At 33.5% G+C, this 13,599-nt stretch overlaps 1 protein-coding gene across 12 annotated transcripts in view; it reads left to right on the plus strand.

The window, feature by feature from the left end:
* The window catches only part of LOC121410978 (voltage-dependent L-type calcium channel subunit alpha-1D-like), a 142,071-nt gene that overhangs the window by 56,005 nt on the left and 72,467 nt on the right, over positions 1–13,599 (plus strand). For all 12 annotated transcript variants that reach the window (XM_041603408.1, XM_041603411.1, XM_041603399.1 and 9 more), the window contains exons 4-7: positions 4,761–4,900; positions 5,988–6,100; positions 7,829–7,981; positions 9,393–9,598. In XM_041603408.1, the coding sequence (XP_041459342.1) occupies positions 4,761–4,900; positions 5,988–6,100; positions 7,829–7,981; positions 9,393–9,598 (612 nt within the window). The remainder of the gene's footprint in view (positions 1–4,760; positions 4,901–5,987; positions 6,101–7,828; positions 7,982–9,392; positions 9,599–13,599) is intronic.

Genomic DNA, 13,599 nt, shown 5'->3' on the forward strand with positions numbered 1-13,599 from the left:
TACCCATCCTGTTGTTAACATATTTTTTTAATGATCATGTAACTAAGTGAATAATTCTGCCATAAATAAATTTAGAACAAGAATGGACTCTCCACTTGAAGCACTAGATTGTTTTTTCTCTCACATTGGTCTGTTGGGTTTGTTATGAAACCATAATCAATACATTTAAAGGATTAAAACACTACAATCCACTTGAGACAAATCAATACTAGGCAGTAAATCAGTATGGCTAGATAAATGACACACTTCAGTTCAACATAATACTCTACCCTCGATTTGCCTCAATTTGCATTCAAATTCCGGTTGCCTAATGACCTAACATACTTTAGTTGAAAGTTATTACGTTGCAGAAGTGTAGTTTAATGAATTTCTCCTCATTTCATCCTCACAGCCTATACGGTCGCAGAATTTCATAATGCTTACCATTTTCCATCCTACTACATCACTGATGAGTTTGCTGATTGGTATGATGATATTGCACAAGCAATTCATGCAAGAGTTGATTATACAATCTATTGCCTTCTGAGTTCAGGCTTTGTATTGTATGAAGCTATAAGGTGGAGTAGATGCACACTCCACAAGTACAGAAAGTATAATGATGCAATCAATTCTATTACCCTTTTCCTTTATATCATGTTTATGAAAACATCTCACTAAATAAAATTATATAAATAAGAATAAAAGTACAAAGGAAAAACCAAAAGTAAGTAATTCATTCATCTCATTAAGTTTCACAAAATGAAGTTTGAAGGAGGTAGGTGTAATTACATTTTTCATTTTTCCTCCCGATGTTTTACTTTATAAAAAGAAATACAAATAGATCATCCCAGTTTTATTCACTTCCTAAGAGATGTGTACATGTACATCATAGGCAGTATTAAAGGGCTTGCGGTCAATTCTAAGTTCACTTTGCCATGTATAACAGCAGAAAACATACAGGAATATACAAGTGTATCTATAAAATATGTCCCTCATGGTAAATACAACAGATAATTTCATCATGTATTTATTTGTAATTATAATGATTACATGATAATGATAATGATTTTGTTTTAAATTGCGTTATGCAAAACAAGAGAGCATGTATATAGTTTGAAATAAAAAAGGAGGTATGAAATTGAAACCTTGGATCATTGAAATAAAACATCTTCTAAGCGAAATTCAGAATCATTTTGGTACCTAAAAAACTTCATTCCACAATGTTTGCTGACACATACATGTGTAAAGGAATGCTTGTATTATGAGAGGATTTAAGAGTGTGAGAAGGCTGACAGAATGATAATGATAGTCTGGTAGAAAACTACAAGATAATTCACTTATCATTTTCAGAAAATTTTGAAGTACCCATCCAGTGATGGTAGATTTTATACCACATCTGACTGTTAGTTCTCTGGGCCTAGGCTTTTATGTTGTCAGTGGTTTTTTTTTTAACAATAGGATGGAAGGAAAAAAAGGCTTTGAAAAGTCATATTTCTGCCAATCTAATTGCACTACAAAAGCATATTCCAGCTTTGTGTAGCCTGGAGCAGGAAGTGTGCTGCATTTTAATATCAGGTTTCCATGACAACCAGATACTCTCCATTTGTATGCCTGTAAGCTTGGGAGAGGTTTCCCACTGCTGTGAAGCATGGCCCTTATTTCATCCATTCTCCCTAGAATGCGAGTGTGTGTGGTGTGTGTGGTATGTGGGATGGGCAGTATTGAGCCAAGTTGACTTGCTATTAGAGATATTTGCCTTAAGAAATAACCCTGAAGGGATACATTTGCGTTAGGGGTTTCTTGTTGGTTGAGATCATTTACAGAATACAAAATCGTGGGGGTTCTATAGTGCTTTCCTACATAGTTAATGAAATGTCTTGAAGTTTTATTTAATATAGTTTATGTTGGGCAGATAGAGAGACCGCTTGACATCATTTATTTTTATGTGTATGTGTAAAAAAGTATTATGATATCGGCGTTCATGTTTGCTGAAATAGTTTTCAATATTAAGATAGTAAATCCATAGTGTATGCATGACAAAAACATTACAGTCTTTATAATCTAATTTGTAATGATGCTTAATACGCTTATCTTATAATGTAACTCAAATCCTATTAGTTGAGATATGAAGAGTGAACTGAGAGATCATCACAAAAACGAGAAATAAACTCCAAATTGGAAAATGAATGATGTAGGCATGCATTATTATCATTATTATAAAATGCAATGTTACATAATCCATTATTGTTACAGTATGAAGAATGAAATGAGTAAACCAAGTAGGTCACTCTTTAATAAAGAGGAAGGAAATGTCTTACTTCTGAGGCAGGTTTGCCCTTTTCTTTATTCATTTATTCAAAGCAAGCTGCCTACATGATCTGGCATATGGAATAAACAACAGAAAGACTGAAAAATAGAAACTTAATTTCACTCTTAATTAAAGCAAAACTGTCTAAGGTTGTGTTTATGCGACCTCAAGCAACAATCGTGATTGGAATCATAATTTGAATCATGATTCAAAACAGGGAAACATGAATCACAATATCACAGAATCAGCATTTAGACGACCTTTATTCCAATGCGGTTTCTCCTCAGATTTTGGCCAATCCAGTGTGCATCACTAGTATGCAGTCTGACAGAGGAAGTTTTTTGCTTGTGTTTTGGCTCTCGGAAAATCTTTTGCTTCCAGAATTCAGTCTATACCTCTTTTTGTTTACTTCTATCATAGGGTCCATTGCATCTATTCATCTTGTTGGTTTTCCCAAAATGGTGTTCGGAAGTGGATTTCAGCGTAGATCCAATTTAATATTGATACTGTTTACCCAACAACAACTGAGATCATTGTCTGTCCAGTTGATTCATTTACTAGAACTAGATTAATTCATTTACTAGAAGTTGAAGACATGACCAAAAAATGAAAAGTAGTGGACGAAGCGATGACCTACACAGAACTTGTACATGACAAGAAATACATGCATAGTACATAATCATGTACATACAATGAGCATATAGAGCACCTTGAGCTTGGTAAAGAGTCAAACTGAGGTCATAGAATCATGATTCAAATCTCTTTTGCGTTTATGCGACCTTTTTCATTCGTGATTCTACAGAAACGTCTTTCCAAATCCACCCTTTTCCATGTTTCATGTTTGTGATTTGAAAGACATTTACTTTCACTTTTGACTAAACGCAATCGTGATTCTGCAGAATCATGATTTGAATTATGATTCAGATCATGATTCTAGGGTAAAAAAAGTGGCGCATAAATGCACCCTGAAAATATACCCCATCAGGTTCAACGATTATCTCATATTGTATTGCCACATCAAAGTCTATTTTCTTTATCTTTTACAAGAAATTAGCACCTCTTGGATGAGTTAAATTAGATCAGTACTGTAGTCTGTTTGAGAAATATTTAGTGCTTGTGGCATGCAGCTTTGTTGCTGAAGGCTCTATAATAAACTGAGAAAATTATTACTAGCCAGCCATAGATCATCATAGTTAGTGGTACTGACATAAAAGGATTTCTTATGATTTTTATACAATGATCTCAATCAATAATTCATTGAAAGTGACCTTCAGAAACGCGCCTTTGCCATCACCATACAGGAATTAGATTTCTGCCGTGATGAAAATAATGTGTACGATATATGTCCATGTTTTTCCCCATCTCAGCAAGCCTGCTATTTACTTTTGGGTGTCTTTGTTCTGTCTACGTCATAGATATTGATTGGTTATAATTGAGTACAATCAATTAAAGCCAGAGTTCATTCAAGTTGAGTTGACTTATTTTTGTCTTGGCAGGGGAAATTATGAATGGGGTTGATTCCAGGCAGTTTTTTTCACCATCTTGGTCCGTTGCATCATTTAATTTTAGTCGATTCAGAATGAAAAATTAGCACTGAGACTTTGTTGATTAAGTTTTATTTCAGTTAAATTTCTGTCATTCCTCTAGAAATTTAAAGGAAAATTTGAGGCCTTTAATGCTTCATTTACATTTTGATTTTAAACACTTTGATTTTGTGGAATATTTGACTTCTTTGCAATGTCGCTCTGTAATGTAAAGTCCAATTTAAATTAATTTGATTTAATTCACAGTCTAGCTATGAGCTAATAACTTGTGGAGAGTTTGGGGGGGGGGCTACTTAACATAAATGTATGATACGTATGTGCCATGGTCCAGACCCCATTTTCAGCCGAGTTTTCAGTTCCAGAGCATCACCAATTTAGAAAGCCATAGAAATTACTATTTTTCCCCTGTTCAAGAGTCTCCCAATATGGGGTTTCTTTTTCCAGTGCGCGCCCATCATGAACTACTAAGCAGGTTGACGCTGTGTCATACAAATTCTGGAGACTCCATTCTTGATGTGGTCAGTTCCTGAGCAGTGCATCTTAGCAGTCGTTGATTCAAGGGCCGTTCCAGAGACCCCAATTTATAAAACAAATATCTAGTTCCAGAGCCCCCTATTTTTGACTCTGTTGTGGCATATAGGTGTCTTGTTATAATTTGAGTAGCCCCCTGGGAGTTTGGTATGCTGTCTTCATTCAATTGACCTTCTAGAATGTACCTATTTGTTAATATGATTGTTACTGTAATTCAATTATATTATTAGTAAGTAGATTCCCTAAAATATTAATTTGACTGTATATTTGAAGTTTTGGTATTATTGATGTACCATAAATTCATTAATATTTCAATGAATAATTGCACTCCCAGGATTGCCACCAGTAATGTTGAATACATTTTCTCTCTTTATTTTCACTTTCTTTATTTGCTACAGGAATACGTAGAATATGCCTTCCTCATTATCTTTCTGATAGAGGCTCTGCTAAAGATATGTGCCCAAGGCTTTCTCTTCCATCCAGGCGCGTATCTACGAAACGGATGGAATATATTAGATTTTCTCATCGTAGCTGTAGGGTAAGACTATTGTTTGATTGACTCTATCTTTCCTTCTGGCTCTCTTTCAACTTATGCCCAGGTCTTTCTTTCTTTTTTTTTTACTATTGGATGTATCTGGGGTAATGCATGAACACTGTTATTAATTTGGGTAGGGGTGGCAAGTGGAGATAACTATTTTTTTGTTTGGATTCAAATTTGCATCCAAACAAAAAAATAGTTATCTCCACTTGCCACCCCTACCCAAATTAATAACAGTGTTCATGCATTACCACAGATACATCCAAAAGTAAAAAAAAAAAAGAAAGAAAGACCTGGGCATAACTTGAAAGAGAGCCAGAAGGAAAGATAGAGTCAATCAAACAATATATTAATTAATTAATATAAAACATGAGAAATTGAGGCTGTGTTGCATGTAAAAGTTTTCCAAGGTGAAGTCAATTAGTACTTGATGCATAGTAAGATTCATGTTAGAGGTTAAAGAAGTATTTGAGGAGGGATTAAGGTTCTTTCTCTTGTACATTTCTGGAAGAATAGTACGCCTCTAGATTAAGAAGAGGGAATCGATGGTGCTTTATCACTTTCCCACAAGAAGGTTTCCTGTTTACTTGCTGCTGGGAATAAGTTAAGCCTGTCCCCAGGTTTCAAGATTTCATCAGAATCCCTCTTTTCATTACACCAACCTTCTCGCATAAGATCTATACGATCCCAATAATCATCTATATGTACTTTTGAAATTCTCCTTTTGAATTTCTATATTAATGTTTTTCTTCTCTCTTTTGTGTATTTTCAAGGTTTGTTCAAATGTCAATACTGACTTTGTATTTAAATAAAATAGTTATTTTATTTACTTCATATTTAAGCTGTTTTTGATATGATTTAAAAATCTGGACCAAACCATACAGCATATTTCTTTATATTTTTACATTTTTATATTGTATAATTGTATATTTTTTGGGCTGGGTAACAGGAGAGTGATTCAAATTTCGATCTTAGAAGAATATGTAAAAGTTGGCAGGATCAGAATGTTTGACAGAAAGGAATATTGTAAATACTTATTCAAAAAATAAACTTATTGATTTTGACATGATTATGCTTCCATTTTCAGGGTTATAAGTACAATTTTATCATTACGAAATGTCGAGAACAACAATTTTGATGTTAAAGCTCTACGCGCCTTCAGAGTATTCAGGCCTCTACGTCTAGTTTCAGGAGTACCAAGTAAGTCTAAATTAAATAATGCCCTGACTTTTGAAGTAGATTATTCCCAAGGAGGTTATTGAACAAATTTTATAATTCATCTTATAAATGTTTGAAATTCCTTTTTTTCAATAATTTAGCTTATTATTGCTGTCAAATGTACTTGACAAAATGAAAGTTTACTCACAAGGAACAACATAATGTTCATAATGAATTGTGTTAAAAATATGAAGAGTTTATTTGCAAAAGGGGTTAGGTCCACTTTGGAACATTCCAAAAAAAATTCTCACTTATTGCAATATTCTTATAAGAAACTAAATTGTCATGATGTACTACCCTATCATATGAACATAAAATTGGGTATAAAAGAAATCTACCTGTCTTCATTTTTTTTTATATATTTAAAAAATAAATTATCATTGAGGACCTAACCCCTTTTGCAAGTAAACTGAAAGGAATCCAATCTGTATTGATTAAAAAGGCGATTTTTTCTTTGCCACTTTCATTCACGTTTTCATTTGAATTTCAAATTTTCTTTGTTATCATCAGAATGACTAAACATTTAGAGGTTAAGAGACAGAAAACAATAAAATTTATGAAAAATGGACCTAACCCTTTTGACAAATAAGTTCTTCAGAACAGCTTTGTTGCAAAAGGGGTTAGGTCCACTCCAAGAAAATCATTTTTTTAATTCTCCCATATTGCAATATTCTTATGTAAAACTGAAATTTCCTGATACCCTTCCATTAGAACATAAAATTGGGTATAAAAGAAATCTACCTGTCTTCATAGATTTTATGATATTCTTTTCCAAAAAAAATTATGTGTGGACATAACCCCTTTTGCAACTTAACTGAAAGGACCTAACCCCCCTTTTGAAAAAAAGTGATTTTCTCTGCTATTTTAGTTCACTTTTTAATAGGAATGTCAACTTTTCATACGTATCATCTTATAAAGCTACTAAAAGTCTATACATTGAGACATAAAAAAAATCAAATTTGATGAAAAATGGACCTAGCCCCTTTTGCATGTGAGCTGTTCATATTCAGAGAACATGGGAGATTCAATGTTATTGTTATGTAGTGTAAAGGTAAAGTATTAATTTTTCGAAAGGGAAAAATATTGAACTTGTGATTATCTACAAATTCTTATAAGGTAGCTGTATATTTTTGTAGTCTAATATATATGCATTTCTTTATGTTAGTATATCTTACAAACATTTGAATATATATCTTCTGTTGTAGGAATCAAGTTCACACTATCTTGCACACTGTTATCTCTAATCATTGAGAACTGACAGTCGGGGGCCCCTCGTCTCGAGTGGTGACATTTGATTTCCTTTCACTGGTGTTCACGCATTTGGAGCAATCAATATTTGTGGAGGGCCATTAATGCATATGTGAATTCATTTGTTAATAGACAAGGTCCAAAAATCTAATTCCTGGCACCCTTGTTAATTATGTGCTTTTTAAAAATGTCATGAAAAATGTCAGAATATTTTCTATATGTACTGAATGATCACTGATCAAGATAAGCTCTGACATGTTGATAATTTTTTGAAAATTATTGATCATCATCAAATAACAAATGATCTACATTTCCAATTGCACAGGGAAGAATTCATGACTTGATAATATTTTTGAATAGTGAATAACACAGGAAGAGGGAAAAGTAAATTATGCTGTCATTGTGTTTTTAGATATTTTTGCTCGTCAGCATACTAACCTAGATTTTTTTCCTCCAATCAAGGTTTACAAGTTGTTTTGAATTCCATTTTCCGTGCCATGGTGCCCCTCCTCCACATTGCCCTCCTCGTTATCTTCGTCATCATCATCTATGCTGTAATTGGTCTGGAACTTTTCATGGAGTATATGCATAAAACGTGTTACTACAAGGACACAAGTAAGTGTACTGGCGTAAGGGAAGCTTAGGGGGCTCGTCTAGCTCAGCTCAGTTCAACTTTCTCCCGTCTTCCGCTGCTTTCACCTGTATGTAACTCTTGGTATTTCTATATTGTCTCCTGCCCACAAAAAGGTTTGGTTGTGTACATTCAACTTGTTTATATAATCACTGGCTATTCCAAGTCCTTTAAAACCTTTTTTCATGTATGGTTGGTTCTTTGTGGGTAAAAATAATAATGAAAAAAAAATTCTATTGCTTACTCAGAGTTGAAAAATAGACCGATGAAGATTTTCATAAATGTTGTCATCACTATTGATTACAATTTGTCATGTTTTTCTCTTGGTGATTTTACAGCAATAAAGCCTGTCCAATATACTATATTTCATATCCCCTTTGGCCATCTTCAGAGCGGCTATATGCATCAGTCTTCTGCCCCCCATGTGTCTCTCATCTCCTGTTCCCCTTTAAGATATCCTCTTTAACACCATCCTAGCCCTGCTTGGCACTCTACCTTCCACACATTTGCTTTTCTATCTCCTTGACAACTACCCTTCAGCGATTCTCACTATCTAGCTGCCTATTCTTGCTTCATTTAAATAGAAAAGAGTCAAGAAAGGGAAAGAGAGAGAGAGGGTTAGAGTATGTTTAGCATTCAGGTGAGTGGCTGGACAGAGCATGGAATGTGAGATCAGAAAGGAAAGAGTGATAAGATAAGCTAAGTGTGGGTGATGTAAAAAGGGTACTGAACTTTAATGATTTTAAATGATAATAATGATTATTATGATGATAGTAATGGTGATACTGTTAAAATTGTATAATGCATAATTCACTTGTCTCTCTCTGTGCTTCAAAATAGGTATGTACATTAGTGCATGATTGCTTAAGTTACTTTCATCTTTCCCTAACAGTTGTAAACTTTGAATTGGAAGTTTTCGACTGTCGGTGCTACTTGCTTTCACAACAATCAAAACAAAATAGTCTCTTGCAGTACGAGTACATTTTTGCATTCTTCCGTACAGACTTTTTTCCATCTGAAGTTTGGATTCTAGATAAACAACTTGAAATGTAAGCATTAAGATGTAATAACATCGCATGGGAAGACCACAACCATAAGGAATTTCCTTTTAATTTGCCTGATTAATAAATAGATATCAGAGTTCATTTTGCCATCAATAAATCTTGATATATTGTCAGAGGTATTGCTGATCCTTGCCAGAGGTGCAAAACTCCACACCATAGGGATGATGAATGAGAGGGGCGATGGCTCATATACCTCTGCTTTGAGTTAATGCTCTTCTAAAAGAAGCAAGGAGATTGAAATGTGGTATGGAGGTGGAGAATCCATGTAATAAATAATGGAGATGGTCAAGATATTGTTTTGAAATAATTCATTTTGTTTTGACTTTGACAGCTATAATAGCAATGGACGACCCTCATCCATGTGGGAGTGGATTCAAGTGTGAGGATCTCATGGAGAATGGAATCAACAACACAGATTGTTATGAATACTGGGAGGGTCCAAACGATGGCATCACAACGTTTGATAACATTGGACTTGCCATGCTAACAGTGTTTCAATGTATCACCATGGAGGGGTGGACGGACATCATGTATGACGTAAGTTAACCATTAAGCTGAAAAATAAACCCCTTTTGTTATTGAAGGCAGATGAGCTCTGTATAAACCATATCTAAAACTGTATTTATTAATTTCCACAGAAAATAAAGCAAAATAAATGTGTAGCATATATTCATTGCTATATAGCAACTGAAAATATACAGTGTCAAAAACAGTATTATTTGATTTATCGACAAAATTAGTAATATCCAATTTGATATGAAATATATTTATTATGAATGGAAATTTATTGTCAATGAATTAACATCATCAGTAGACCTTGAAGAGTCAGATCTTATGACTTCAACTTGTTGAAAACAGTTTTTAACTTCAAGAAATATAACCTAGGAAACTTTGCCAACATTTGAGAGCCTGTGCCATCACAATGGCTTATTGCGTTGGGTCGGGCAGTCTCGTATAATCAACCATTTGAGAAAAGGGCCCCTTAAATTCTTGAAACGTTGAGTCCAGTTTACCAAGAATTTTGCTATAATTTTCACAAAACATCAGGTAAATTGAACTTTAACTTTTAGGAATTAAGGTTGCCCCTTTTTTTCAAATGGTTGGGTTTTGTGACTGTCTAACCCAACACAACAACCCAATGTGAAATTAAATGGCTCAACCGAAGATAAAGATGTCCTTCTGATTGGATACAATCGAACAAATAGTAACTATGAAAAAACAATGTATTATGGGCACATTCCTGTTTAGAGGGGTATAAATTAAATTCAATAAATCATTCATCACTTAATTAATGAGTTGCATATTAAGCATTTTTCAATTTAAAGTGATCTGACATCAAATGAAATTGAATAAATGGAAATGAAAATAGATGTAGCCATATGGATGAATTTTTGGGAAATATTTTATCATCTATCTGGTGTACTTTGTAGCTGAGTGTAAAAGAGAAAACAGATTTTCTGGAAATTATAAAATTTATTGTTGAATTCTATAAAGACGACCCTTCTGGCATGCAGGAAATTGGCATTCCTGTATGGTAATTAATACTATCTGCAGTGGTATTCTTTCAATATAATCATGTTCATTGTGGTTTCTTAGTAAGCATCCTGTGAAACCTGCAAAGATAGAATATTCAGCAGATAACGATTACAATAGCGTTCTGTCATTCTCTAAATGGTCTCCTGCTGTGCGTCTTCTAAATGCCTTGAGTAAACTTTAAGATTTACTTTCTCTTGGAAAGTGAATAAAGTGGGGTCGGAGGAAAATTGCATCTCTTGAGCCAATTAACCTTTATTGTTCATATTTTTATTTGTGATTTCTTGGCCAGAGTAGGGAAAATCCCTTCAACTTTACTTCTCTTTGCATTTAACGAGGGACTTCACTACTGCAGTAATTTGATTGTGTACATGTAAAGTCAGCTTTGTCGGTGAAATTGCAAGCAGAAATCATGAAAGAGTAAAACCACTGTTGAAAAACTGCAGAATTTTCTGATCTTGCTCCAAAAGCCATACTATCATTATTTAAGAAGGTATGCTTCACAATCAAATAAGCAAATGTTAAACTCAATTATTAATGGAAGATTGCATAATGTTGAATTATCAGACATTGCAGAACTTTATGATAGTTTTACAGAACGGCATGTACGTCAGACAAAAAAAACCTTTAGGTCATTTTCTTATCCCATCAATCAAAGCACCCTAGAGCTGCCCTTTATAACTAGAAAAATTGACAAAAATAATGTAAGACCAGTAGAAAAGAACAGGGAAATAAGAATAAAACACTGAACCAGTGTTAGTCTTTGTTTCAAAGTTTTAACTGAAATATTTTAAAAGAATGCAAGAATACTCATCATGTTCATTTATGAGAATCTACAATTCAAGATTTCAGGAATATAATTTTTTGTTGTTATGAAACTCAAGTCCAGCTGGGAACATTTCCTGGAGAGATAATGGACTTGGGTGGGAGGAAGGTACTGTTATTATGGCAATTCCTTGGACCAGACACAACACTAAATAATTGCAGTACTTACAAAAACATGTTAATCTAGGATGATGATTCCAGGCAGGCGATGTGCCTATATTAGGGAAAATCCCTTCAGTATTGTTAGGATGAAAATGTTCCAATATGTGTACTTTGTAAAGGATATGGCTTGATTTGCTTTGTCCGCATGAATAAAAACACATTTGCTTGCAAAATTAAAAAAAACAGATTGCTAAGAAGTACTTAGTAAACTTTTGCCAGAACATAACGATTGTTCATGTAACACACGGAAACTGATGTAGAAAGATGACACACGACACCATTCCTTGTGTTTTGGTTCGTTTAATATCGATGAGTCCTTATACACAAAATTTCCAAGTACAGGAACAAAAGATAAAGAAATAAAAAAAACCTGCAAAAACCAATGAGAATAAAACAATTAACTAGAATGATGATATATGTTTGAAAAACGCACAAAATAGAAATATACACATATTTGCTTGTGACTCTAAGATAAAACATTCATCAATATGATGTCAAGTAGACTCGTAATGATAAATGATAAACATGTTGTCTATATCCATTCATTAAAACTTATTCAATATTGCCTGAATTCAACTCATCTAATCACAAATTCAGTTCCTCTATCATTATGGATAACTCTTCCAACAAATAAATGAAATACATCCATTAAGTTAAATTTACCAAACAACAATTAAAATATGCCAACAAATTAGCATTGAAATACAGTGGTTTATAAATGATAACCACTCACCCTGGCAATCTGGCCTACAGGACCATATTTCCTCTGGTGATAGCCTCACCGGCTACACGAATGTCATGTCAAATACCTTTAAAAGGAAAGTAACAATTATTACACATAGCGTGGATCCTGATCCATGCACAGAGTAAGCAATCGTTGTGACCCTTTACTCTGAAAACACAAAACTGAAACATTGAATTTACAATTCAATAACCAAAATCTTCAACTCTAAAGATCATTTTACTAAATCGTTTTACTTTACGATTAGAACCGAACACATTTTATGTTTATAACTACATACTACAATCAAGTATACAAGTAATCAATATAAAATATCACAAAAATAATCTGAAGTAACAAAGACAGATGCACAACTAATGAATTATTTAATTCACAAACCCCTTTAAATTAAGACAGATAACATGCTATGCTAGCGAAGATAGCACTTTAATATAACCTAACCTCTCATTCAAAACAATAGAAAATACATTGTGAACTAACTTTATAAACTTTCATTCAGAATTGACAAAATAAGACAAATATCTTACTTATAATTCTGACCAGAAAATGAAGAAGCCTCTCTGCCTGCCCCATGAATGGGGTGCAGTGCAGGAGTGAATTGGAGTAAATTCCTCTCTCCCTTTTATGCAGTTATCACTTTCCATTCACAGATGCTAAGCCTTGACCATAATGATCTACATCATACAAGCTCATAGCTCTGGAATGTGATGTTTTGACCCAAAGACCATTTAGCATCACTCTTACCCAGAAAGAGTGAATCATACTTCTTAAAGAGCATGAAGATTGATAAACATTTCTACTTTCTACTAATTCCTGTGCACTTCCTGTAAAGGTATTATTACTTACAGACAAATGATTAAGAGTAATGAAAATATATGAATTTTCAATAAACACTTCATTTTGACCTGTTACATTCATAAAATATGAAATTGTTTCAAAAGATAAAACAAAATATGAACATGTCTTAATGGTATATTTCATCAAACTTGTAATTCTTTGTGTAGATAATTGTATGCAGAAACTGTTATCATCATCCTTGATATCGGTCTATGCAGATGGACTGTTATCTAGAGCAAACTGAATGTAATGATGATATTTCCAAATAAGTCTGGTTTAAGACATAGTTAAGAGAACGAACAATGGGGTTGATATTGATGAAGATAGTAATGATGGTGGTGATAATAATGGTGGTAGTGGCAGTGATGATAATTAATTTGATGATTACACAATAAATGAAATATAGGTATGTTAGAAATATTGTTATGATATTATATTA

This window comes from Lytechinus variegatus, chromosome 3, assembly GCF_018143015.1.
Source record: "Lytechinus variegatus isolate NC3 chromosome 3, Lvar_3.0, whole genome shotgun sequence".
In the NCBI taxonomy this organism is placed as follows: Eukaryota; Metazoa; Echinodermata; class Echinoidea; order Temnopleuroida; family Toxopneustidae; genus Lytechinus; species Lytechinus variegatus.